Here is a 26,868-nt window from a genome sequence, read left to right on the forward strand (position 1 = left end):
TATTAAATCAAAGGGCAGAGGGGGAAAATCCTTAAAAAGAAAGAGAAAAAATAATTCATATCTTAAGTGTATACTCTATGTTTTTCATCTTTCTGTTCCCCCATCCCGTGAACATAAATCATTCCTAACATGAAATAAATTACACGTTAAAGATTTAAATGCATTTTTTCTTTTCGTTTCTTTTTTTTAAACGTCCACTCATTCCTAACCTTAGTCACACTAACATACATGGAGACAAGAAGAAGCCGGACATTCCAATTTGGTTATATAATTGAATAGAACCTAATAGAAGCAGTGTTTACATGAGGATATTATTCTACATAGAGACGGTACGGTCCGAGTGCCAGGTCCGAGTGACGTTTAGCATGCTGATGCTCCGTGTCTGGACTCAAGTCATGTGGGTGGTGCTGGGCCCGCCCTCCAGGCCTCCTGGCCCTCACCCTTCACACCCAGCATCTCTGGGTCCCTCTCCCCACTGGGAAGCAGCTCCACTGGGCACGGTTGCCCTACTCAAGGCCCAGGCCTTGTCAGGAGGACTGCATGAGGCCTGTCAGACGCTTCCCTGCCAGGGACTTACCCTGGAGAGTGACAGTAGGAAAGAGACGATTGTCAACAGGCCAAATTGTGTTTTGAACACAGATTAAGACAGGTAAGAACACTACATACAGAAGAGACAAAAACTAAGGGCAACAAAATACTTCAAAGATACAATTAAATCAGTTAAATACTGCTACTATCAAATTACATGGATTAGTACCTCTCCATAGAAATCCTTATATCATTTCTTTTTACAAACTGGAATTTTACACCCTCAGCTCAGTAACATGAATATCAGGAAAAATTTGATTAGAGAGAGAGGGATGATTTATTTCATTTCGATTCAACCTTTATTTAACCAGGAAAGGCTCAGTGAGTTTTTGAAATATATTTGTCCTTGCCATGGAAGGCAGCACCAGGTCATTACACTCTCACAGACAACATGTGAAGGTAGAAGTCATCTACAGACCACTGAGCGTGTGAACTTCTCCAAGGACGTACGTCGGCCCTGTTCGGTCTCAGGCTGGAGCCCAAAGCATCATGGGACAGGAGTTGAGGGGAAGACAGGCGAGGGAAGTCAGGACATTTCAGAAGAAAACCATTAGGAAAAGATGGTCTTCACTAAAAGCAGTGTATACACACACACACACACATAAGCACACACATACACATGCAAGCACTCACACACATACACGTGCCACACACACACCTTCTTTTTAGCGAGCAAGAGGTCCTGGTAGGCATTGGAGCGCAGGAACCGCGTGTAACTGTCACTTTTCATCAGCTTATAGATGTGGGCCTGAAAGAGAAGAGAAAGTGTGTGTGTGAATGTGTGTGTGTGTGAGTGAGTGGGACAATGTACAACAACGACGCAGACAAAAATGTTTTTTCCCTAGATGTTAAGATAAGGAGCTCAGCTATGCTTAGCAACAGTACATCAGTTGCACTAATGGACTGTGAAGCAAGCTGACAATCCCTCCCTCCCTCCCTCCCTCCCTCCCTCCCTCCCTCCCTCCCTCCCTCCCTCCCTCCCTCCCTCCCTCCCTCCCTCCCTCCCTCCCTCCCTCCCTCCCTCCCTCCCTCCCTCCCTCCCTCCCTCCCTCCCTCCCTCCCTCCCTCCCTCCCTCCCTACCTGGGCGTCCTCGTAGCTGTAGCGGCCCGGCTCTCTCAGGTTCTGGCTGGTGCGTTCGTAGCTGTGGGAATCCAGGTTGATGGAGCTGGGCGCTCCCTCCGCCAGGAACTCCACCCAGATCTCCTGCGCTCGCTCAGACACGTCCTGCAGGGGGCGACGTTTCAGATCCTGCACTGCCATCCAGAACCTGAGGCAGGAAGAGGAGGAGAGGTAAGCATCCTTACTTGTGAGCTCGGTGTGAAGCACACAGCACATTCACTGTGTGGGCGGATGTACAGGAGCTCAGGAGTTAGAGTATTCGACTGCCGATCAACAGATTGCAGGTTCAAATCCTCCCCAAACGTCGCTTTGGATAAAAGCGTTTGCTAAGTGAATACATTGCAATCGTTTGTTTATTGTTCCATCCAGTTGTACAGGCAGAAATGAAGTAAAAACCTTATATGGCATGTTACATTAGAGGGAACAGGCTTCGTACGACACCTTTAAAGTGCCGTGTGACACTGAACAGGCTGGCAGACATTGAGGTAATCATTCCTGGAGAATGAGAAGATTCCAACATGGCTCAGACTTTATGTCTGTATTACATTCTGTCTTTCTATATTGATCTCTGGGCCGGCCCTGCAATAAAGAGAGAGAGCTCCAGGGAAAGAAGAGCCCTGTCAGACAGATCTTCCCTTTGCCAGTCCCTCTCTCTTTTTCTCTCTCTCTCTCTATATATGTATATTTTCTCTATCTTTGTCTTTACCATTTTGTTTCTCTCTCTCTTTCTCTTTCTCTCTCTATTCTCTATCTCTATCTGTCTTTACTGTTAAATATATCTCTCTCTCTCGCTCTCTCTCTCTCTCTCTCTGTTTCCCTTTCTTGAAAAAGCACTTTCAGAAAAGTGCCTTTTCAAAAGTGGCACCATAAAAGCAAAACAATTAAAGTGTTGTATTGAGAGAGATGGTGGTGAGAGAAAGTGATCGCTTAGAGCTAGAAAGATAAGTGGGTGACTGTGTGACTGTGTGTGTGTGCGTGTGTGTGTGGGTGGGTGACTCCATGTGTGTGAATGTGTGCGTATGTCTTTGTGTGTGTGCGCTTGTGTGTGTGTTGCCTCCTTCTAAAGGCTTCAGTGACCTCTGTGCTATCTCACCTGTCCCAAACCCAGTTATCCAACTGTGAGTTTCTGGTTCTCTTCAGAAACTATCGACATGAGAGGCGCACAGACACACAGACACACACACACACATACACACACTTATACACACACCCTCATACACTCACACACATGCGACCTCACACAAACACGCACACACGCCAAAGCTCGAACTCTTTTTCACGCCTGGTAGCAGTCCCTGTACAGTTCAGTCAGGGTGCGTTGTCATTAGTCTGTCTGTGTAGTCTTATCTGAGTCTGGTTGAGCCCTCGGACGTGGACGGGACAGGGAGCAGCAGAGCCCTCAGGGAGGCCAGAAGGCCCTGGCTGATAAGACAAGCCGCACCGGTGTGTGGGAGGCAGGCTTTGCATTAGGTCTGGTGTTTATTCAGTTAGAGATGGATCAACTTCCAACCAAGGGACTGGGAGAGACTGAGGGAGGGATGGGATTGACGGACGGAAGGATTGACTAATGAATTGGCCGAGGGAGAAAGAGGAGATGAGGAAAAGGAAGAAAGAGGGAGATTGAGTGGAAGGGAGGGAGGGAGGGAAGGAGGAGTGGAGGAGGAATGCCTGGAGGAATGGACAGAACGGAGACAGAGTGCAGACATAGAAGGACAGCGTGGCTCCACTTCTCAGCACAGCTGAAAAGAAGAGATACGAGGAAGGGAGCGGGGAAAAAGGGTGGAAAGAAAGGAGAGGTAGACGGCGGTCAGGAGCGGGTGCAGCAGGTGCACTGCAGGGGTTCACCTCAGGTTCTCGGAGCTGAACTCGGACTCGAGGAACTTGAGGAACTGGTCTCGGCCTGCAGGGTCTTTCAGAGCCTCGTCCAGAGAGAAGCCCCACTTCCTGACGCGCTGCTGACTGGGGTCCTTACTGGGGGGGGGGGAGAGAGAGAGAGAGAGAGAGAGAGGAGAGAGAGAGAGAGAGAGAGAGAGAGAGAGAGAGCGAGAGTGAGAGAGAGAGAGAGAGAGTACATTTATCACAATTTATAGATGTTCAATCTTATATGGCTTTGGCAACAATGCTCACTCATTCATGCCAGTAAAGCCTTATTGAATTGAGAAAGAAAGAGAGAGAGACATAAATACAGAGACAGAGAGAGAGAGGTTGCGCAGAGCCTACCTGGCCTCCTGGTCCCAGGAGGAGCAGTCGTCGCTGACCCAGGGGTTAGAGGGTTCTGGGACCGTCACAAACGGGTCATACTCCAGGTGCTGCTCTGTGTAGGTCATCAGACTGACACACACACACAGAGATAGACAGACACACAGACACATAGACAGACAACAGACAGACAGACAGACAGACAGACAGACAGACAGACAGACAGACAGACAGACAGACAGACAGGAGAGAGTAGTATTGTTACTGCAGCCGACCCTCAGAATGTACCCTGACTTCAGCCATGAGCTGAGAACTAGGGCCGCTGCCCTGCCCCAACCCTGCCCCCAGCCCTGCCTCCAGCCCTGCCCCCAGCCCTGCCTCCAGCCCTGCCTCCAGCCCTGCCTCCAGCCCTGCCTCCAGAACGCCCCCTGCCAGCCAGCCTCCCAGCATTGACCTCAGCCCTAATCACTGCCTCACTGCAGTGGAGTAACAAAGCCACTTCCTCCTCCTGCCCTTCTCCTCTGCCTCGGAGCATGTCATGGGTCAGGGTGGGTGACGACAAAGATGCTCTGAGAGCAGGTCACAGGGTCATAGGTCAAGGCTCGGGGGAGGCAGAAGGGCAGTGGCCTCGCTTCAGACACAGACGCTGTGGCAGAAAGAATGATCATAGGTCAGGAAGTCAAGGATACACTATTTTGCTTGAGTGTGTGGGCGAGGAGGGAAGGGGTGTCTTACTGTGTTTTAGAGAGAGAGAGAGACAGAGAGGAGAGGAGAGGAGAGGAGAGAGAGGGATGTGGCAGGAAGTCAAGGATACACTATTTTGCGTGAGCGTGTGGGCGAGGAGGGAAGGGGTGTCTTTCTGTGTGTTAGAGAGAGAGAGGATCGGAGAGAGAGAGAGAGAGAGAGAGAGAGAGAGGAGAGGTGAGGAGAGGAGAGGAGAGAAAGAGAGACTAGAGAAAGGAAAAGAAAGAAAAAGAGAGAGTGGAGGGGTGTCTGTAAGCTGGTGATATATATAGAGCAAGGTTTTACGCCTACCTTTCAGCAACTTTGGACATTTTCATACAATGTCTATCCAGCTGGGTGTTTAGAAACAGAATCTGTAAAGGCAGAACAAGTGTCTATCATTCATTCCGTCTCTCGTTGAAAATCACAACGTGACACAATACATGGACTATTGTTGTGGAGGCAGGCAGAAGCCGATACCTCTTTCTCCACGTCATCTTTGGTGCCTTTCCGGGGGGGTTGTGAAGGCGTGTGTGCAGGGCTGTGGGAAAATGCTTCCTCCGACTGCCCATACACCGACTACAACATGGAGAGGTAATGAGAGAGATACAGAAAGATGAAAAGAGACAAGGAAAGGTAAAGCAAGGTAAAGCAAGGGTGTCAGATCCGCTGAGCGGTTAGGGAATTGGGCTATTAATCAGAAGGTTGCCAGTTTGATTCCCGGTTTGATTCCCGGCCCTGCAAAATGACGTTGTGTCCTTGGGTGAGGCACTTCAACCTACTTGCCTCGGGGGGAATGTCCCTGTACTTACTGTAAGTCGCTCTGGATAAGAGCGTCTGCTAAATGACTAAATGTAAATGTGAGGGGTTTCCTCAGGTGCAGGGCAGGAGAACAACAGATGAAACAGCCACTGTTGTAAGAGAAACATGTCACCTTCTTCACTCTCTGAGGGTTCTTCATGCGTCTGCACTTCCTGATATCCATGTCTGTGGTGTTTACACAGCCCGGCTGGAACACAGGGGTATGGACAGCGTCATAGAGTACACACACACACACATCCATACATACACACACACACACACACACACACACACACACACACACACACACACACACACGCATACATACATACACACACACACACGCACGCATGCATACACACACACACACACACACACGCATACATACATACACACATACAGCACACACACGCATAATAAATACACACACACATACATACATACAGCACATACACACACACATACCTTACATAGACACATATACATACACACACATACTTACATACATAAACACACACTTGCAGTACATGCACACACATACATATATATACACACACGCACACACACGTACCACAGGTCGGTGGACGTCCCAGAAAGCTCGTTCCTGACTGTCCAGGATCTTCCTCTCTGTCTTGTCCTTTTTCCTGTCTATCCTGACGAGAGACAAACAGAACAAGCGGTAGACAGGGCGTTCATGATGACAGTCACACAGTCTGGAAACATATTGCAATGAGACGCAATAAAACACAATGAAGAACACACAGACACTCATGCATACTTCCAGGCACACACACACACACTGTGAGAAGTGACTAAGTTTCCACCTGCTTCAGAGCACAGCAAATTCATTTCTCTCGGTGCCACTTTGCTCTTACATAACTGACATTTACCAGAGCTCCCTGTTCCACACCGTGCAAATGCAATGTCGACGGCTCTGTTGCTGGTTTCTGTCTGATCTCAACAGAGGCTGCACAACTAAACATAGATTGTGTGATTATCATTGCAGATTTCTATGCCCAATCAAATTAAGAAGGCTTCTGTTGTAATCACACCTGGTTGGTTTCTGATGAGCTGTTTAATCAAGGTGCAATAAAAAGACTGCTAGCTCCTCTGTTATTAGTACTGGCCTCATCACCAACTCCCCTCAGGATGAACAGGAGTTTCAGACAAACCTTCCCACAGGATCAACGGAGGAAGCCAGGAAGCCAGCCAATAACAAACCCAGGGATGTATGGGTCAAGTGGCGTCCAAATACTCCTGGTTGTCTGTACTGGTCGCTAGTTGTCGGGCGTGAATGGCGTCTGTGTTTACCGTCTGATATTGCTATGGTGACCGGTGATGGTACTTACTTAACCTGAGCCTCCGCTTGCATGAAGATGAACTCCCACTTTCTGGCAAAGGCTCTCTGGAGTCTGGCGAGGTTCTCCTGTAAGAAAGAGCAGGAAGGAGGGAAGGAGGGAGACCGAGGTGGTGGACAGAGGAAGAGGTGGAGCGGTGGAGAGGAGGATGGGGGAGAGAGAGAGGCAGAGGGACAGTGGGAAAATGAGGTAGGGAGAGAGAGAGCGAGCGAGAGAGAGAGCGAGCGAGAGAGAGAGAGCGAGAGAGAGAGGGACAGAAAGGTAGAGGGAGGGAGAGAGGCACAGCAAGGGGAAGAGTGGGGGAAGAGGAGAGGAGGGGGCGGTGCGAGGGGAAGCAAGCAATAAGCACAAGAACAACCACCTTTCCTTCCTCAGTCTTAGAAGCCTGCAGTACAGTTTGAGACCTGCACTTATTGATTTGTTTTCCTCGCTGCTTCTTTTGTATTGATAAAAATGGCCAATGTGGATCTGTTGATCTGTCTCATGGTTCTCCACAGGTGAGAAGACCTCTCCTGTACCCACCGCCTCATAATCAGCAAGCTCCAGCCTGGTCTTGTTCTGCATGGTCCGCTTGCACAGATAGATCGCTGAAAAAGAGAGAAAGGAGGGTGGGAGAGAAAGAAAGAAAGTGAGAGAGACAGAGAGGAGAGAGAAAGAGAGATAGTAGTTCATACAATATCAACAGGTCCCTGTGAAAGGCTTTCTCATTGCACCACCCCTCCTCTCCTCTCATCCTGTTTTCTCTGTCTTTCCCTCGCCTCAAGGCCTCCCACCAGATTTGGAGGCTGCCTGTCCATCCATCTGGAGAGCGGGATTAGGAGAGGGGGAGACTAAGAAGAGGCGGATGAGGTGAGGGGAATGAGGAGAGGGGGATCAGGAGAGGAGGATTAGGGGAGGAGGGTGAGGAGCTGGTGTAGCGGTGAGTCACCTATGACTGATGTGCGAGAGAGCAGAGGGCTGAGCTCAAAGCCATTTCCTTTTCCAGAGGCGAGGAGGAGGGGGAACAACAGACCACAACGCTGCTTCATACACCTGCTCTTACCATAGTCTGTGTTCTCAGGTTCCCAGCAATTAGACGGCCAGAAATATGGAGCCTGAAAAAGAGAGGAGACTGAGAAAGGGTCGAAGGACGGAGGAATGGATAGAACCTCCATGAACATCCTTCATGTTGAATTAGGATTTTTTTAAGGTTCAAGCCTCCGAATTGTCTTTCCAGGAGTAATTCTGTAAATCAGAGGCTTTTGAGGGGCCAGAAATGTTGTACCCAGCTGTGTTTCTCTTTGTTTCCCGCCAAAGTGGTTTATTGAAGAAAATGAAATGCAAATGAATGTAGATTGTCATAATGAAGCTTAACTGTGATTCCAAACACATACACACACACACACACGCACACACACCCTCCCCTCTTCTCATCCCTATTTTCCTTCACTTTGAAGAAGAGAAATCAAGGTCAGCTCGTGCCACGTGTTTCCACTGTTGTCTCGCTTAATTAAATAGCTCTTCCAACATCAGCAGAGCTTTTCAAGGACGCCGATGCGAGCGGGAGACGCCTTTTACACAAAGATCATTCTAATCACGCAGCGTGGTGCTGCACCCGGGAAAGGCAGGGAAAACAGCATTTCCACTTTTTAATTAACAAATAAGGGATAAAAGAGGGCTATAATGAATTGGTTTATGACTTCATTGCGATCCTGTAATCTCCTCAGTGGTGGTTGTGGTGGTGGGGGGGAGGGGGGGGCGGGGTTAGAGCGGCAGGTGAATGTCAGTGTGTTTAGTTTGAGGTTGTGAAGGACTCCCTGAGTGTTCCTCCAGACCAAGGCGTTCTCCTGGCCTCACTCCTGATCAATATTTCACAGGAACAGCATCCATGTTTAATGAGGTCACGGACCCCCCATGTGAAAACCAGAGGAGAGACTCTAATGGACATGGGTTCATGTCATTAAGGTTGCAGTCTTCCTGACACGGTTTCATGAATAACTTAAAAGGATCCAGAATCATTTTCTGGCCACTGTAGAGTGTTTGTTCCCTTCAATCAGTCAGATTAGCATTTATATCATGTGTGGGGCCTTGGTTGGCGCATTGGAATCAGATTAAGCAGGATTAGTCAAGGATTAAGTCATACAGTACAGCATAAACCAGCAGGAAGTACGTGTGGGAGTACAACTATTCCCTAATCCATTCATTTTGATCCATCCCAATCCCCCCAAAAACCTCTGACTCTTTGTATATACGTCTGCTTCCTGGTTGAGCTGGAGGTCAGCTAGACCTGCTGTCCTCCATTTTGTTTCTTCCCCGATGATTCTGGCGTTTTCTTTGCGCTCACCTGGAAGCGGAAGAAGGTGCCGTCGTCCTTTAGTGCCAGGACATGGTCTGAGATGGGGAAGAAGTATCCCTGGGCAGCGATGAGGCTGCCAATGTGGATGGCCTCCACTGTCGGAAACAGAGAGATACACCCACTTACCATTTAAAAATGGCTATATTTATGTTATATATAACCCTCACCCTATATACAATAGCTTTGGAAGACACAAAGGGTCAATACATAAAGAGAAAATAGAGGGATAGCTAGATCAATACGGACACATTTTAAGATAATCTTTTGTCATTTTTCTACAAATAAATCTGATGCAATCTAGCATCTATCATCACCCACCTGGATCCTCAATGGCCAGGTTCTTCATCAGCCACTGCACAATATCAGTCCCTGAGAAGCAAACAGGAGGTGTGATTATCACGCTGGGCACTGAGGCTGCGTTTGTCTCAGGAGAGTTGTTAGACCGCAGAGAAGATACACATCGTGTTACCGTTTACGCCACATGAGCCTTTCCTCTCCTCCAAATAGTGACGCCTTTATTACACAGACAGAGAACACACAGCCGAGAGAGGCAGGAGGAGAGAGAGATGAACAGACATAGAGAGAGGTGCAGAAAGAGAGGGGGGGGGAGTGAGGAAGATGGGAAGGGAAAGGGAGAGAGAGAAAAGACGAGAGAAGCACTGAACAATGTCTCTCTCTCTCCTCCTTGCTCCGTGTCCACAGAAGCGTAGCGGTGCTTAATTTCCAATCATTCATTAGTTTCTCTGGCCTCGGGCCCCCTATCTGACGGAGCTGCTGCTGTGTCTGTGTGTCTGTGGGTGTGGGTGTGTGTCTGTGTGTGTGTGTGGGTGTGTGTCTGTGTGTCTGTGGGTGTGTGTGTGTGTCTGTGTGTGTGTGTCTGTGTGTGTGCGCGTGTGAGAGCGTGTGTGTTTCTGTGCACCTGAATGTGTGTGTGTGTGTGACAGTGTGCGGGATCAAGCGTGTGTGTGTGTGTGTCCACAGCTATAATAATTGTGTTTATTGATACGCTCTGTTTATGGCATATCCCAGTGATTCATTCGTGGTGGTGATGGCAGAGGGTGTTGAATAATAACAACCTCCGCCTCTATCATTTATGCAGGCTCTGCCTTCAGTGGCTGCTGTGCAAAGCGCCCGGCAGTGATTTGACGGGCGCTAGAGGGGGCCACACAGGCGTGGTGAGATAGATCCATCACAGGCACACAGATGCCCAGCTACACCTTTAAGTTGTCTGTTCCCATTGGTACCAAGTGGTGTAAATGACTCTCCTCTCTCTCTCCCCTCTACTTTATTCTCTCTCTCTCTATCTGTGCCTGTCTCCATCTTTCTCTCTGTCTCTCCATCTCTCTCTAGTATGCTTTATTGGCATGACATTTCGGGTTCTATTTCTCTCTCTCTCTATCTATCTGTGCCTCTCTCTCTCTCTATCTATCTGTGCTCTCTCTCTCTCTCTCTCTCTCTCTCTCTCTCTCTCTCTCTCTCTCTCTCTCTCTCTCTCTCTCTCTCTCTCTCTCTCTCTCTCTCTCTCTCTCTCTTTCCCTCTCTCTCTCTCTCTCTCTCTCTCTCACTCTCTCTGTCTCTCTCTCTCTGTCTCTCTCTCTCTCTCTCTCTCTCTCTGTGTCTCTCTCTGTGTCTCTCTCTCTCTCTCTGCTCAACTCTGTCTCTCCCTCGTCCTGCCCTCCAGGGTCTCTTGCTGGGGATATCTGCTGTGCTGGATCTGTGTGTCTCGGTGTGTCTGTGCCTCTGCTCCCACCTTCCTGATAAGAGAGGCTTAGCTGGAGGCCGATCCAGGGAGGAACAAGTGAAACAATGTGAAGACTGAGCACAGGCTGCAGGAGGGGCTGGGATATTCTGAGACAATTCATTTTCTCAAGGTCTCATTGGAGGAAGAAAGGTGGTTGGGGTACATCAGCATGTTTCTTTGTTTCTCCCTGCTTGCCTTTGTCTCTATTGTCCCGTTCAATGTCTCAAGCCTCCCTGACTGAGTGAGTTTCAGTTGTCAGTCTGCACTACATAACGTCTGTCTTTTCGTAGCCCTTGATGGTGTCTACGACTGTCTGTCCTCCCGTCTGTCCTCCCGTCTGTCCTCCCGTCTGTCCTCCCGTCTGTCCTCCTGTCTCTCCTCCTGTCTGTCCTCCTGTCTGTCCTCCTGTCTCTCCTTCTGTCCTCCGGTCTGTCCTCCTGTCTCTCCTCCTGTCTGTCCTCCTGTCTCTCCTCCTGTCTGTCCTCCTGTCTGTCCTCCTGTCTGTCCTCCTGTCTCTCCTCCTGTCTCTCCTCCTGTCTGTCCTCCCGTCTGTCTTCCTGTCTGTCCTCCTGTCTCTCCTCCTGTCTCTCCTCCTGTCTATCCTCCTGTCTGTCCTCCTGTGTCTCCTCCTGTCTGTCCTCCTGTCTCTCCTTCTGTCCTCCGGTCTGTCCTCCTGTCTCTCCTCCTGTCTGTCCTCCTGTCTGTCCTCCTGTCTCTCCTCCTGTTTGTCCTCCTGTCTCTCCTCCTGTCTCTCCTCCTGTTTGTCCTCCTGTCTCTCCTCCTGTCTCTCCTCCTGTCCGTCCTCCTGTCTCTCCTCCTGTCTGTCCTCCTGTCTGTCAGTGTCTCTCGCCCTCTCACCAGTGACCACGCTGGGGATCTTGGACAGGAAGCTCTTGACGGTTCTGATGGGGACGCCCTCTGTTTCGTCTTGGATGCGTGTGATGATGTCCTCGATCTGAGGAGACAGAGAGGGCTGCCGTGAGTCAAATAACACCGCATTTCAGTTTGATTCGATTCAGTTCAGTTCAATTGAATGAAATTCATTTCCATTAAATCCAAGAGAATTTTCAACAGAAACACTGGTCTTGGCAGGCAAGGACATTAGCATTCTCCTAGGATAACAGCCTCATCACAGCCTTCACATGCAAAACAGGGTCCTGGTTTTCCTCAGTAAACCAGTAAATGGAGTCCCTTGCAGACAGTGAGTGTGTGTGGTGTATAACCTGCTATCCTCTGGTAAGACGGCTAATGTGTGAGTCACACACATGCAGAACACACACACACAACATCACACCACAAAGACACGCCTCAGGTCTATTAATACTGTTCCTGCAACTAATGAAACATGTCGCCCACTTTAAAGTGGGGTAATCATATTAGATAATGTTGAGTTCCATTTAGATTGCATGTTGTCATCTGCGCTAGTCTCTAATATTTCTCTCACTGCGGAGTGTGGGAAGACGTCTTTGTGGCTTGGCAATAGTTTGTTCACAGCTGGAAACCAATCAAATATCTGATCAACTTCTGGTCAGCTGACAAAGAGAGGGTTAGAGAGAGAGAAAAGAGAAAGAAAGATGGCAAGAGAGATAGAAAAGAAAATGTGTGCATGGTTTTCTGTTTACAGTACTGCAAACAAATGAGTCACCTTCACCAGAGAATACACAGAGCAAAACATGCATGCTCACCTAGACACCAACATACAGATGTGCACACACACACCCTTGCACACACCCTGACACACACATCCTCACACACACACAGCCTTGCACACCCACCCACCCTGACACACCCACCCACCCTCACACACCCAACCTCACACACCCTCTCACACACACACACACACCCTCACACACACCCTCACACACACACACACACACACACCCTCACACACCCTCTCTCACACACACACACACCCTCACACACACCCTCACACACCCTCACACCCTCTCACACAAACACACACCCTCACACACACCCTCACACACACACACACACACACACACACCCTCACACACCCTCTCACACACACACACACACCCTCACACACTCTCACACACTCTCACATCCTCACACCCTTTCACACACACACACACACCCTCACACACTCTCACATCCTCACACCCTTTCACACACACCCTCACACACACCCTCACACACACACACACACACACACACACACTTCACACCAGAGCCACTCAACCTGACATCCGACACTGAGCACACAAACCATGACGTCCACACAGAGCATGCAGTCTTTCACCCTGATCGTGCTTCCAGCAGGTTTTTATTATCCGATAGAGAACAGAACAGTGGTGACTCCTTCCTGACACACACCCACCTCAGGTTCCACTTCAAGTTCCACTTTGAGCACACGCTGTCCTTAGGGATCAGCATGTAAAAATAGTGTACAAGTAACCTCTTCTCAAGGAGCGAACACAACCATGTCGACAATGCATCACAACACATGGGTATGAAGTGCACTACCTTTCAGCAGTGTCTAGTCCAAGCCACCTAACCGACGCATTCAAATAATTGGTCGCATTTGAAGTGGGTGAAGTACTACAACAGTACCTGACAGTCATTTGCAAACTCATTAGTGCTGTTGCAGTGTAGAGCGTGCAAGTTCTAAAGGGTCTTTGGAATTCAGGTCTGAAAGAGAACGGCCCTTGCAAGAGAGCACTGCTGCCTTATTGAGAATGCAGAGAATTCTTGTGTCTCTGCCAAGGGCACTGGTATCCTCCGTCAACACAACCCAATCAATAGTGATAGAATGCTAACAAGCCTTGATAGTGCAAGGAGATAGCAAATAGAGCAGTGGGCGATAACATCCCATGTCGGGAACTCCATCAAATCCTGCCAGCTAATCGAAACAGGAACTCAACAAAAGGCAAGCCAGGTTACGATAGCTGTCCACTCCGACAGCCCCTCAAACATAACTTCCTGTTAGACACTGCCTTATGTGTCATTTTGGAACCTGACGCTTTGGAACGACATATTATTGAGATAAACATGAGCTGAAGAGTATGTGTTTCGTGACTGATCAGCACAGCAGGTCTCCATGTGTCGGTGAAGGAAGGATATGGGATTGAGACTGGGCAATGAGCAACCCTACACCTCCATAATAGATTAGGTGCACAGCTTCTCTTCTCAAACTCAGAGGCAGGAAGAACTTGACGTCTGCAGTGTGATGCTGTACCTAGTGTCCTGTAGTAGTCAGAGTTTGAGCAGCTAGATACATGCTAAGGTCAAAGTATCCACAATTTATCACTTTATGCTTTCTTTGCTTTGGTCGTGCCCAGACCCTTTTTCCCTGCATGTTTTTCCCAGTTAATAAACTGTTGAACGGTAGAGTTGGCCTCGCCTCCCTTGTTTTTCCACCACGACTCCATGTCTCTCCCATCCGGCCCCAGGCGCTTAAGCCTAGCTGAGTGTTAAGTCCTCTCCTTCGGGAGGCATGCGTAACACCATCGTATTCATTAGATCATAAGATTCATTAGATTTATTTTTATATATATTTCATTTTATATTTAAATTGTTTTATTCTTAGATTGTTTAGTTCTTAGGAATTGTTAAACTTCTGTACATTTACTTAATTTAAGATTCGTATATGTTTAGTGTTTGCACCTCCCTGCCACAATAGATTCCGTGTTTGTATTACATACATGGTGAATAAACCGAATTCTGATTCTGAGATCAAGTCAAAAGCCATCAAGCTACTAATGCATGTGTTTGGTGGAACAACTTTCCATGCATGGGAACATTTCAAGACATGTTTTTAAGATACAATATTTTATTCACAATTTAGCGGTGTACTATAGTAAATATGCAAAATATAATTGGATTTTCTCAACAATGGTATCTAACATATCTCAACCACACTGGCATCGAAGCTGCAATAAATTCACTTGACATCACTGTTGAACCATCATAAGTGCCTACAGCAATGAATGATAAAGAATATGTCCATAAAATGTTAACCATTTACCGATGCATAAAGCATGTAAAAGACCTAAGGAGTTAATTTGTATTTTCTTTCATAGCAAGTGAGCACATCTTGAAAAATGCATTACTATGGCCATGCAAAGAAATTAAATTATTTATCCATGCAAATCTGTATGAAAAGGGTATATCTGGTTGAATTGAAACGCAAAGCCCGGCTGTTATTTTGAGCACAACAGTGTCCTTGATCCCTCAGTAAGACATGCCTTTTTATGGAAACTCCTTCACAATCAAGTGTTTGATCATCAAACTGATTACAGGACCCCACTAGCAGACCCACACCACTCCCACACTGGGAGAAGAGCTTTTGCGTGGAAGTCAAGTGAGAAAAGCAACAAAGTGAGGCATGAGGTCGTGTTGAAGAGCTCTCCGGAAGTCAGTCTGGCCATGTACCACTCTAGAAGTCTTATCTACAAGTTGACAATCAGTGGATGTGATGAGTCATGTCTAGATTTGTATGTCTGTGTCTACATTAGTTGCTAACAGCAGTGTGATAGCCGGTAATATAACTGCTAAACACCTTGGCATCCCTCAGAAACATAGGCAACTAATGACTTTTATTATCCCTACTGTTTAAACAGCGCACAGTACTTTGAACTGTGGATTTGACTCATCTTGTATGCTTGATAGACTGCATCTGAGCAGTCTGTCTCTCCATTAGTGTTGGACCACCTGGGCTCTGCATCTGGCTCACAGTGTGTTTGTGTGTTTGTGTGTTTGGGGGGAGGTAGTGTGTGTGCATCTGCCTGTTTGTGTGTGAATGTGCCTCCGTGTACCTGTGTGCGTGTGTGTGTGTGTGTGTGTGTGTGTGTGTGTGTGTGAGTGAGTGAGTGAGTGCTGTATGTGTTTGTCATCTAAGGGGAGCGTTCATGGACTTCAGAGCTCAGCTTGCTCTTCAAAGACCACCTGTCTTCCCCAGTGCAGTGATGCAGCACAGGCTCACAGCTGCTCTGGAAGTGGTGACCCTCTGACTGACACCGAGGGTCCCTAGAGAGCACATCTCTGGGGGGGGGGGAGACCTCCTTCTCCAGAGGCTCACCTGGAGGACCATCTAACCCAGTCCCTTAGTTTTTTCACATACTTATGATGCTGTGTGATACATTCATGAGAGTGAAAAAAACCCCCAAAAAAACAGAAGTGAGTGTGAGATAACATGTGTTCACGCTGATATTGGTAGTGCTGTTTTAGCTGCAGTGGAGCGTCTTTGAAAAACAGCTTTTTCTGCAGGAGGAGGCTTAGTCAGACTCTGGAAACCAGACCATAATATTCAGAGGGAGAAGAAGATGGGCTTTGTGATGAGCTTTCCTACCAGGGATGTTTCTAAGCTGTTTTCCAGCATCTCAGCGGGGATTGGAGATAATTACACAATTTAATTATCAGGAGGAGTCAGGTGTCAGATGGCTGAGCGGTTAGGGAAGCAGGCTAGTAATCAGAAGGTTGCCAGTTCGATTCCTGGCCGTGCCAAATTAAGTTGTGTCCTTGGGCAAGGCACTTCACCCTACTTGCCTCGGGGGGTATGTCCCTGTACTTACTGTAAGTTGCTCTGGATAAGAGCGTCTGCTAAATGACAATGTAAATGTAAATCACATTTTCCTTTTCGACTCAGGATTTTGTTTGTAACGATGCTCGCCCCAAAAGAGGTACTCTAAATTTGGAGCTAAAATAATCAAGTTAACACACTATTTATCTAATGTCTATGCCAGTTTTGAAACACACCAGGAGATGAATAGGAAACAAGCAAACTGTCTCAATGAGATTACAAATAATCCCCAATCCACATGTTTGTTGACTCACTTGACTGGATGTAACTGCAATAACAATCCACACAGTACAAATCTTTACAATCTAATCATTGACCTCTCCAGTCCAACCTCTGATTAATGTCTTCATAAACCTGCCGGAAACACAGACACAGAAAAGTTAGGCAGAACGTTAGTTTTGTTGAACTGAAGTTCACTTTTGATCCCATCTAGTTAGCACCCAAACATGGACCTGGCTGTGAGATTATTTATGCCGCAAGAAGAGAAGATTGAAGAAATTGGCCTCACTAATGTCTCATGTCTACCGGGTTACAGGTACTGTGGTATTCTCTCATTTGTCTTGAATTAAATTGAGACGTGATCTGCTTCATAAAATGTGAGAGTTTGTTGCCATTGACTACGGTCATACTGGTACCTTTTTTAATATCTTACCTCTGCAAGAGTGTGTCAGAGCAAATGCAGCTTTTATTATTGTGTGAATCATATGGCTTCGTCACATTTTTACATCTTTGGACCCATTACTGACAGGGAGAAATGGTCAAATTCTGCATTACTGTGATGTAGGGCCAGACTTGCCTCCATATACATTTAACAACAATGGAAACAAGGACTCCACAAGAATCCAATATCTTTCAATATCCAATCTCAGAAAATAAAAATAATTCTTTATGGTGTGGGGTTCATAGTGGAAATGTATCTTACAAAGGTCACATCATTTTAATTATCATTACCATGTCAGGATTTAATATAATGAAAGTATAGGTGCAAGTGAAGTACAAGACACATGCACACACACACACACACACACACGCAGACAAACACACACGTGTGCACATCATCCCCAAACAAATGCCTCTTCACTGAGAAGTGTAGTGACTCATGATGAGGAACTATATCCCAGCACAGGAGAAAACGCTTTCCTGGGGAGTGTGTCTTTTGTTCACTGATCACAATGTTGACTCTGCTATCATACACAATCATCTTAACAAAGTAACCATGCGAGTGAGGTAAACAAGACACTCTCCATCCACTTGCCATTTTCTCCCTGAGAGCCCCCTCTTGCCCACACAGCCCCCCCTCCTCTGTCCTCCCTGGCCCTGCCCTGCCCCCCCTCCCCTCCCCTGCCCCCCCCCCCCCCCCCACTCATCTGTCCCTGCCCCCACTCTCCCACTACAACCTCCTACCTATTTGGCGCGGCATAGGACTAGGCAATGCCCATGGTAATAGTTTGCCCTCGTGTAACAGTTTGTTTGTCGTCTGCTTCCAGTGCTGTCCTCCGACAACTCCCCGAACAGCTCAGACACTCATTACCGAGCTGGCGAGTCTCTCCCCCCTCCCCAGTGCCTGCGTGTGTCCTGACACCCTGCCAAGGTGCTCATTTATACCCTGCTAAAGGATCCCACACACCTTCCTAGCAGGGCCAGGAGTGCTGGAGGTAAGAAGCTGAGCCTGAAACGCAGCAAGCACATTATATGGTGTCCAATCTGTACAGTACGGAACTCCCAAACGTGACTCTGAGGTTTGGACAGCTGATCTGGATGGGAGGGGGAAGATGACATCTGAACTCTAGTTAGAGGGTGTGTATTGTAGTCTCAGGTGAGGTCTAATTGGGCAGGAAGATCCTGGGGGGATTTCATGTTCTCCATCTGCAGGTGGAGTAGAGGATTAGTCCCACCTGTTGTCTCTGAGGACAGGAGGCTGGGGTAAGGGTGTCTCACTGGGGAGGGTGGAGGTTGAGGAGGCTGGATGGATGATCACTGAGGCTACAGGAGGGTGGGGGGAGAATGGAGGGAGGCTGGGGGAGAATGGAGGGAGGCTGAGGGAGGTTGGGGGAGGCTGGGAGAGAGCTCAGGGAGGCTGGAAGTTGATGAAGTCTGGGAGGAGGATGGAGGTTGAGGTAGGCTGGGGGAGGCTGGGAAGAGGATGGAGGTTAGTGGAGAATAGGGAGGCTGAGGGAGGTTGGGGAAGCTGGGTTGAAGGGGATGATGAGACCAGGCTTCTGAGGACACATAAGCAAACCCAGAAAGGATTCTCTGTGACAGACTAGGCAGAGCCAAGATGTGAAGGCTCCAGCCTCACATTCTCTACTAAGCCTTACAGCCTCACCTTCTCCACCAAGCCTCACAGCCTCACATCTGAGAGACTGGCCAGGAAGGTTCCAGATGAGCCGGCCAGAGAGTTGAGTGAGAGGGTAGGAGGGGATGAAGGGATGAGGATATGACTGGGGAAGAGACCGTGGCAGTGCTGGCTTAACAAGTGAATCGTTCCCATGGCGACTGCCGAAGAGGACGTTTTCAGAGTTTGTGGAGTTTCTCCTGCTGTGTTGGCACAGAGCCAGAACTCGGAGAAGACGGCGGAATGTGAGCACAGGCCAGTAGCTCCCTTGACAATAATCAATCCGGAAAAATCTTTATTTCCAGCGATGAGGTCAGCAAACAGATTTGACCCCTGAGACCCAGGCACCGGAGATCAGATTGGAACGCACCATTAACCCTGAGAGGGGTAGTCAGTCCGCTCCCTTGCTCCTAATGAGCTTCAGAGCATCAGCACAGCCCCCTTTCTAACCTTGGCCGAGTTCCAGTGGTCTGGTCAGACACAATCCCGTTATCCCATTATGCCAATTAAAGCCCTGCCACAGGGTGACAGAGAGGTAAATGTTATTAAACCGAGAGCAAGGAGCACAGAGTTGCACAATTAGAAGAACATTCTTATGTCGTTGATTCGTGTGGCCTCTCTTCAGTTGCATTCATCTTGCCTGTGTTTCGGTGTTGTGTCTCATGGTACATTTGAGCTTATTTGTAGTCAGTTACAGAACTGTGTGAAGTTCCGTAACTGACAGGGGGTCAGATGGCTGAGCGGTTAGGGAGTCAGGCTATTAAATCAGAAGGTTGTTGGTTCGATTCCCGGCTGTGCAAAATTACGTTGTGTCCTTGGGCAAGGCACTTCACCCTACTTGCCTCGGGGGAATGTCCCTGTACTTACTGTAAGTCGCTCTGCATAAGAGCGTCTGCTAAATGACTAAATGTAAGTTCCAGCAGGCCTTTTCCCCTTCCCTGTCAGATGAAAAGGACCAGACATGTGGGTGTGTGAACCTGAAAGACTCTCATTAAAACCTTCCTGTCATCATGGCCTCTGCAGTCTGAGAAGAATCTCAATGGCAGACGGACAAAAGGATATCGAATTTTCTTTCCAGAACCGTCTGAAGCTTTCTAGGCTTGTGTAGAGACACGTTGCCTTGAACTACTCAGTACCACTCAAAGAAAAAAAAAAAGACTTTCATCATGATAAATACGTTATCATGAGTGTATCCCATCATTCCATCATCAGAATGGTGAGAAGGCCTGTGAATACAGCACATGTTGAGTGGCTGTGATCTTAATATCACAGTCTGATACATGCCATTCTTCTCTCCTGCCTCTTCCCCTCTCAGCCTTCTCCTGGACTCAGCTCGAGAGCTCTCCACCTACTGCACGGAGGCTGAGGTGAGGAGTGTGGGCGCTGGGAGCGGAATCTTCTCTGAGCTTAGTCCAGAGAATTTCGTGGGCTGTTAAAACTGAGTCATTAAAGGTTGTAGATAATGAAAGGAGATAATATGATCAAATCTTTTTTGCACAGCCCTTTTTACAAGTAATGTCACAGAGGGCTTCACATACGCCCACAGAACCGCACCCAAACCAACCTAAATATGAGACGGTATTTAGGATGATATGTGATGGGATGCAAAAGGACTGTAGAACTTCACCCACTTCGTCACAGAACTACATTGTCCTTCCCGTGACTAGTGTGGACTGATGAAATAAAGAAAATATAATTGTTTTATTGTGTAAAATAGCTCAAGCTTGTTTGAGGCTATGTCTTATTTTTGTTTTTGTTTTCCCTGAAACGAGCAAACAATCTGCTTGAGCCACCCACACTTGATTTGTTTCTGCCTTTCTGTTTCTAGCATGCACACACACATGCACACACACACACACACAAAGTCTGTCAGGGGTCTGAATCTGCCCTGAAGTTAGATGACGTTCAAAACCAAAACAAACAAGCACCGTGTGATTTCACATTCACATTGTTCAAACAGCATGGCAGCGCAGCCACACGGACCAGTCACCCTCTCCACACTGACTCACGGAGACCAACGTCAGCTGACAACAGAACAAAGGAGAGAGAGAGAGAGAGAGGCGTCCTGAAGAATCCAGCTCACTCAGTTTCTCTCTCTCTCTCTCTCTCTCTCTCTCTCTCTCTCTCTCTCTCTCTCTCTCTCTCTCTCTCTCTCTCTCTCTCTGCACTGTGGGTCTCCAGACATCTCCCACTGTGCTCGGAGGTGGGAGAGAGACTGGAGATCTGAGGAATGGAAGGTGTGTGGAGGTGTAGAGAGCCCAGTCCTACGGAGGTGGAGGTGTAGAGAGCCCAGTCCTACGGAGGTGGAGGTATAAAGAGCCCAGTCCTACGGAGGTGGAGGTATAGAGAGCCCAGTCCTACGGAGGTGGAGGTGTAGAGAGCCCAGTCCTACGGAGGTGGAGGTGTAGAGAGCCCAGTCCTACGGAGGTGGAGGTGGGACCCAGAGATGAGACCTAGAGTCCACTACTATAAATGAATACGAAGTGGTGTCGTACAGCAAAAGACACTGTGAAAGCCCACACAGCTTTCACAGCGTCACGCGAAAGATTCGAATAGCGCGAATTAGCGTCATGCTTGCGAATTCGCGTTGCGTCCGGTCTCTGACACAGCGTCATAAGCATCTCAATACTGTATCACAGGCTGCGCTAACCTAGGGCTGATGTATTCACTCTCTACTAGAAAGTGTGCAGTGTATACTCTCTCTGAGAGAGAGGAAGGAGGAGAGAGAGAGACAGGGAGAGAGAAGCAGAAAGAAAGAGGGGAAAGATGAAGAGTGGTGAGAGAGAGATGGAGAGAGGGAGGGAGGGAGAGAGAGACAGGGAGAGAGAAGCAGAAAGAGAGAGGGGAAAGATGAAGAGTGGTGAGAGAGAGAGAGAGAGAGAGAGAGAGAGGGAGGGAGGGAGGGAGGGAGGGAGGGAGGGAGGGAGGGAGGGAGGGAGGGAGGGAGGGAGGGAGGGAGGGAGAGAAAGTAGAGAGAGAGAAGAAGAAGAAGAAATTGAGCTTCCCACCATGTGGCCAGTTTGTCCGTCCTCAGAGGTCCAATTAGAGAACACACACAGCTCACCCCCTTACCTCCGAATGCTGAGCGCTTTCTCTGAAACAGCCGTGACTCAAGCAACTCCTCTAACCCTGACCTCCTCTCAATACACCTGAGAGAGAGAGGTAAGAGGGAGAGAGTGAAAGAGAGAGAGAAAGAGACAGAGAGAAATACTTCTGTAGAGATGTGCCAATTTAGGAAGTGAAATAAAAAGACAGACACAAAGAAAGAAAAAAAGAGAGTGAGAGGTAAGAGAGAGAGAGAGAGACAGAGAGAGAGAGAGAGAGAGAGAGAGAGAGAGAGATCAAGGGATCAACAGGATAGACAGCCATTCCTGGGTCCCATCTGCCCAGGCCAGGAAGTACTCAGGACAAACAGCTCATTTACATTAATCACCACCTCTCTAATACTTCCTCTCAGGTGCAGCAAGCCTACCCTCCGTGGTACACCTGATGTCAACATGGGTCCCACAAACAAGGTCACCCTGAATAAAAACACGGCTTCTACGGTTCACTTCGGCACACGCTAAATGGGACAAGGAACCACATCCATTCAGTCCATGCATACTTGTACGAAGTAAAATGGCCCGGTGATTCGGACGAAAATAGCAAAAAACAAACCGAGGGCCGCAGCACCTGACCTTGTTCCAAATGAGCGAGTCAACAGGAAAGAGGCACGATGACTAAATGGGTCATTTAGTTGGTATTCAGGACCCACGCTCGGCTCTCCTCCACTCCAGAGAGATGCAGCTATATTTCAGCCCTGCATCAAGGACCTCCATCGATCCCTGGAGGAGCCCCCAGAGAGCAGCTGTTCTGACGGCTGATGGAGCAGCCCTCTCCTGCACTCGGCCCCTTACTGCCTATCCATCGTACCCAGCGCTCGGGCTTATCTCCCTGCGCTGTCAGCGCCCGCAAATGGAGGAAATAGAGAGATCTATGCCAGCATTAGTGGTTGCCCAACCCCCCCCCCGCCCAGTCCTTGAGGAGAGTGATAGAAGCACTTTAAAAAGTAGTGGTCGGGAATAAAGTTTGAGGAAAGCCCTTGACACCTGCTGACCACCCGAGGAGTGAGAGAGAAAAGTATAGAGAGACAGAAACAGAGAAAGAGAGAGAGGGAAAGAGAGGGAGGTGTGGTCCCTTCAGACAGCGTGCCAGGTGATGTGTAAGAATGTCTAACAGCGCAAACATTTTGCGGCCGGTACTCTCGACATCTCTGCCTCTCTCAACCAAGGTGCCTCAGCCCCAACGCTCACCTCGTCATTCACCTAGTCATTAGCACCTGCCCCATGACTAGCAGTCAGTAATTATGAAAGCACTGCTAACTCAACACATTGCTTCTAAAGGAGAACCAAGCTCAAACGGCAATAGCCAACACACACGAGTGCTAAAGAGCACATCACAGGATGAAATATCCGTGGTTTCATCAGAGGGGGCGAGGGCCAGCAAAGGGGGTGTGAGAGGCAGGCAGGAACAGAGGGAGCAGGAGGACTGCATTCATTACGGCGGAAGTAAGGCGGAGCCGCAGTCCAGGGAGGGCAGACACATCTGAAAGTCATTTCTTTTCAGCACCGTGCGCAGAGAGAGATAGCAGAAGACCATTACGCAAGGAAATGGCCGGGACACTTGTCCCTTAGGACGTTCCAGAGGAGAGATAGGAAAACAAGAGAAGGAGGAGGAATATATAGAGGAAGGGGAGGCAGAGAGGAGAAGAGAGAGAGGGGAGAGGGAGAGAGAGAGAGAGAGAGAGAGAGAGAGAGAGAGAGAGAGAGAGAGAGAGAGAGAGGAGAGAGAGAGAGAGAGAGAGAGAGAGAGAGAGAGAGAGAGAGAGAGAGAGAGAGAGAGAGAAAGAGCTCAGTTGGAAATAAAGAGTTTCATTAGATTTACATTTAGCAGACGCTCTTATCCAGAGCGACTTACATGGACATTCCCCCTGAGGCAAGTAGGGTGAAGTGCCTTGCCCAAGGACACAACGTCAATTGACACGATCGGGAATCGAATTGGAAACCTTCAGATTACTAGCCCGATTCCCTAACCGCTCAGCCACCTGAATCCCAGGGTATGGACATTAGGGTGGGTAGAGACACAGACACATTAAAGGATTGGGCTTTCACAGGAAAATGGTGGTCATTGTCACCTGAAAACGTGTACTATATTTGTATACAGTCAAATGGTTTTAAAAGAATTGCAACAGTACTTAGGCTGTATTTCTAACTCTCATTTTCAGTTTTGTCTTTTTCAATTATTACATAACATGAATCAATATGAGCAGATGAAATTGAATAAGCTGATTTCTAGCAACACAGATTTCTTGTCAAGGGAATTGTTCTTCAAGAACAAGCAGGGGGTAATTACTAAAAGCCTGTCTAAACTCTCTCTTCATCTAAGCTGTATGTCTGGCCTGACTCCTGCTTTAGAAGAAATATATGTCGTTCATGACTTGTCACTTCTCAGAATGGATTCCTATTTTTTGTAATCTATTACTTTTTGCACTTCTGGTTGGACGTTAACTGCAAATCTTGGGCTCTGTTCTCGTACTCATATTAATTTCTTATTGATATATTAATGTCACTGGTTCCACTGGGCCATCTGATCCTTCTGCTTTGAATCACATGGTATTACTATAGGACTGGATCACATGGTATTACTATAGGACTGGATCACATGGTATTACTATAGGACTGGATCACATGGTATTACTATAGGAATGGATCACATGGTATTACTATAGGACTGGATCACATGGTATTACTATAGGACTGGATCACATGGTATTACTATAGGACTGGATCACATGGTATTACTATAGGAATGGATCACATGGTATTACTATAGGACTGGATCACATGGTATTACTATAGGACTGGATCACATGGTATTACTATAGGACTGGATCACATGGTATTACTATAGGACTGGATCACATGGTATTACTATAGGACTGGATCACATGGTATTACTATAGGAATGGATCACATGGTATTACTATAGGAATGGATCACATGGTATTACTATAGGACTGGATCACATGGTATTACTATAGGACTGGATCACATGGTATTACTATAGGACTGGATCAGCTCCACTCAAAGCCATGATAGTCCACCAGCAGCCAAACAAAATTATTTTTACATTACAAATCAAGTTTCAATCAACACAACTTCACAGTTCTCAATTTGGTGAACCAGACTTGTGCTTTGGCTCTGAAGATAAGACTGGCTGAGATCTGAATGATAGGAATGTTGTTTTAGCCACTGGCGTAATTACGTCTCTTTGAATCTCGAGATGAAGGAATCTCTTTGATTTTTTTTTTCTTCTGATTAGCGGTCAGTTAGAGCACAAACGCGCGCGGCTGCGGCACACACACACACACACACACACACACACTCACACAGAGACACACACAGTGTGTGTGTTTGTGTGAACAGTAGCCAACATGAAATAAGATTGACTTGGGGGAACACTTTCAAATCTCAGTGGCTTCATGGTTGACAGCAGACAGAACAGCCCCTTTTGTTTCTCTGTGAAAGTCTCTCGCTGCCAATTAGCCTCAAATTCCCTCAGAAACAAGGAATAACCCATTACCAGCCTATCTCCAGCACCGGAGGTGAGGGCTGAAGGGAGACGTTGAAAAATTCCGGGGACCAATCTGTCTCTTGTGAAAAGGAATGATAATTGGGGAGATGTGAACTTGAGAATGAAAGTATTGCCACAGTACCTCTGCAACCTTTAAATCCAGTCCTGGTTGAGGAGAAAGGTTAATTCCCACACAATTGAAAAATGCTCTGGTCAGCACCAGGGACACAGTTAGACGAGCAGGGTTTGGATTGCCCCCATGCCAACACAGGGGACTGGGTTCAAATCCGCCTCAGTCCGTATCCTGCAGGTCTTCCTCTTCCCCCTCTCTCTATGCTTTTCTGTCTATCTACAACTGTTCTATCAAGAAAAAAGGGCAAAAAAACGATCTTAAAAAAAACAAAACAATAACAGCGTTCCAGGCAGATGGATGCCTGACTGCCAGGCCTGATGGACTGAGCCCTGCCTGTAGGTGGATCTCTTAGGGAGGTTGAAGCGATGTAGCTCGGCGCTAAGGCAGGGGTCTGCTGTGTCAGCCTCAGAGAGGCAGACACGGCATGAATCACGTCTCCTCTGACAGGCTGTTCCTCCAAGCTGGCAGCCAAGGGACTTCTACAGCACCAGACTACTCTTTATGCAAACACAGGCACAGATGTGTCCCTCAGGCTATAAACAAATAATTGTTAACAATGAATTATCAATGTGAAATGCACAACATGTAACGTCAGTCAAATTGAGAGTGCATGTTGTTGTACATGTTTTTTTTGGCTTGTTGAAGAACAAGTTGCTCTAGGCGGGCATAATTAAGGTGGTTAGAACGGCACGTCTTCAGGTAAATATTCACATGCCAGCATACATGTGCTTGTCATCAGAACTCTCAGAAACCAATCCAGAGAAATTAATGCTACACATTCCATAAATAAAACGACGACAGGATCCAAAGATGTGACTAGGACCAAACAAACTGTGGGGGGGGCTGTGGGGTTGGCTGTGGGGGTGGGGTGGCTGTGGGGTGGGGTGGTTGTATTAAAATCAGCCACATGCTCCACATCTATGGCTTCAATCCGAAGAACGGATGGCAATTGTATGTAGGTGATCTACACAGAAACAGCTCACTGTGCAGTCCTGCTCGCTTGAGCATCCTGTCGTGCTGTCTCCCCCCCCCTGCCCATCTTCACCTGTCTCCTCACTTGTGTGTGTGTGTGTGTGTGTGTGGATTTGTTTAACTACTTTTGTGGGACTTCTGGCGCCCACAAGGATAGTAAACTAAGGAAGAATTCAGCTTGTGGGGACATTTTTCTGGGCCCTTCAATTTTTTAGGTGATGGTTATGGGTTAAAGGTAACATGATTTTGAATGGGAATTGTCGGTCGTCATTCAGACAGTAAAATAAACCTCTGTGTTTGCGTGTGTGTATGTGTGTGTGTTTTTCCTGACATGCATTGTCTATCCACTGCCACCACTACATGGCAACACACTGAATGTCCACTTGAATCAACATCATACTTCACACACTGG

At 47.7% G+C, this 26,868-nt stretch overlaps 2 protein-coding genes across 2 annotated transcripts in view; one reads left to right on the forward strand and one right to left on the reverse strand.

The window, feature by feature from the left end:
* Positions 1-172: 172 nt before the first annotated feature.
* On the reverse strand, positions 173-22,541 carry rgs6 (regulator of G protein signaling 6). The gene is made up of 17 exons (XM_067241206.1): positions 22,417-22,541; positions 11,724-11,820; positions 9,443-9,493; positions 9,113-9,219; positions 7,832-7,883; positions 7,312-7,376; positions 6,781-6,857; positions 6,003-6,084; positions 5,565-5,639; positions 5,111-5,209; positions 4,943-5,004; positions 3,929-4,039; positions 3,554-3,679; positions 1,670-1,856; positions 1,247-1,336; positions 1,007-1,060; positions 173-578 (listed from the first exon to the last, which is right to left on the reverse strand). The coding sequence occupies exons 3-17, from the start codon at positions 9,468-9,470 to the stop codon at positions 528-530; spliced, it is 1,266 nt and encodes a 421-aa protein (XP_067097307.1). The 5' UTR covers positions 9,471-9,493; positions 11,724-11,820; positions 22,417-22,541; the 3' UTR covers positions 173-527.
* The window catches only part of LOC136947560 (probable G-protein coupled receptor 176), a 10,167-nt gene continuing 2,192 nt past the window's right edge, over positions 18,894-26,868 (forward strand). Inside the window, exons 1-2 of the mRNA XM_067241671.1 lie at positions 18,894-18,984; positions 20,055-20,106. Coding sequence (XP_067097772.1) covers positions 18,894-18,984; positions 20,055-20,106 — 143 coding nt within the window. The remainder of the gene's footprint in view (positions 18,985-20,054; positions 20,107-26,868) is intronic.

This window comes from Osmerus mordax, chromosome 8 (genome assembly GCF_038355195.1).
Source record: "Osmerus mordax isolate fOsmMor3 chromosome 8, fOsmMor3.pri, whole genome shotgun sequence".
Taxonomy (NCBI): domain Eukaryota; kingdom Metazoa; phylum Chordata; class Actinopteri; order Osmeriformes; family Osmeridae; genus Osmerus; species Osmerus mordax.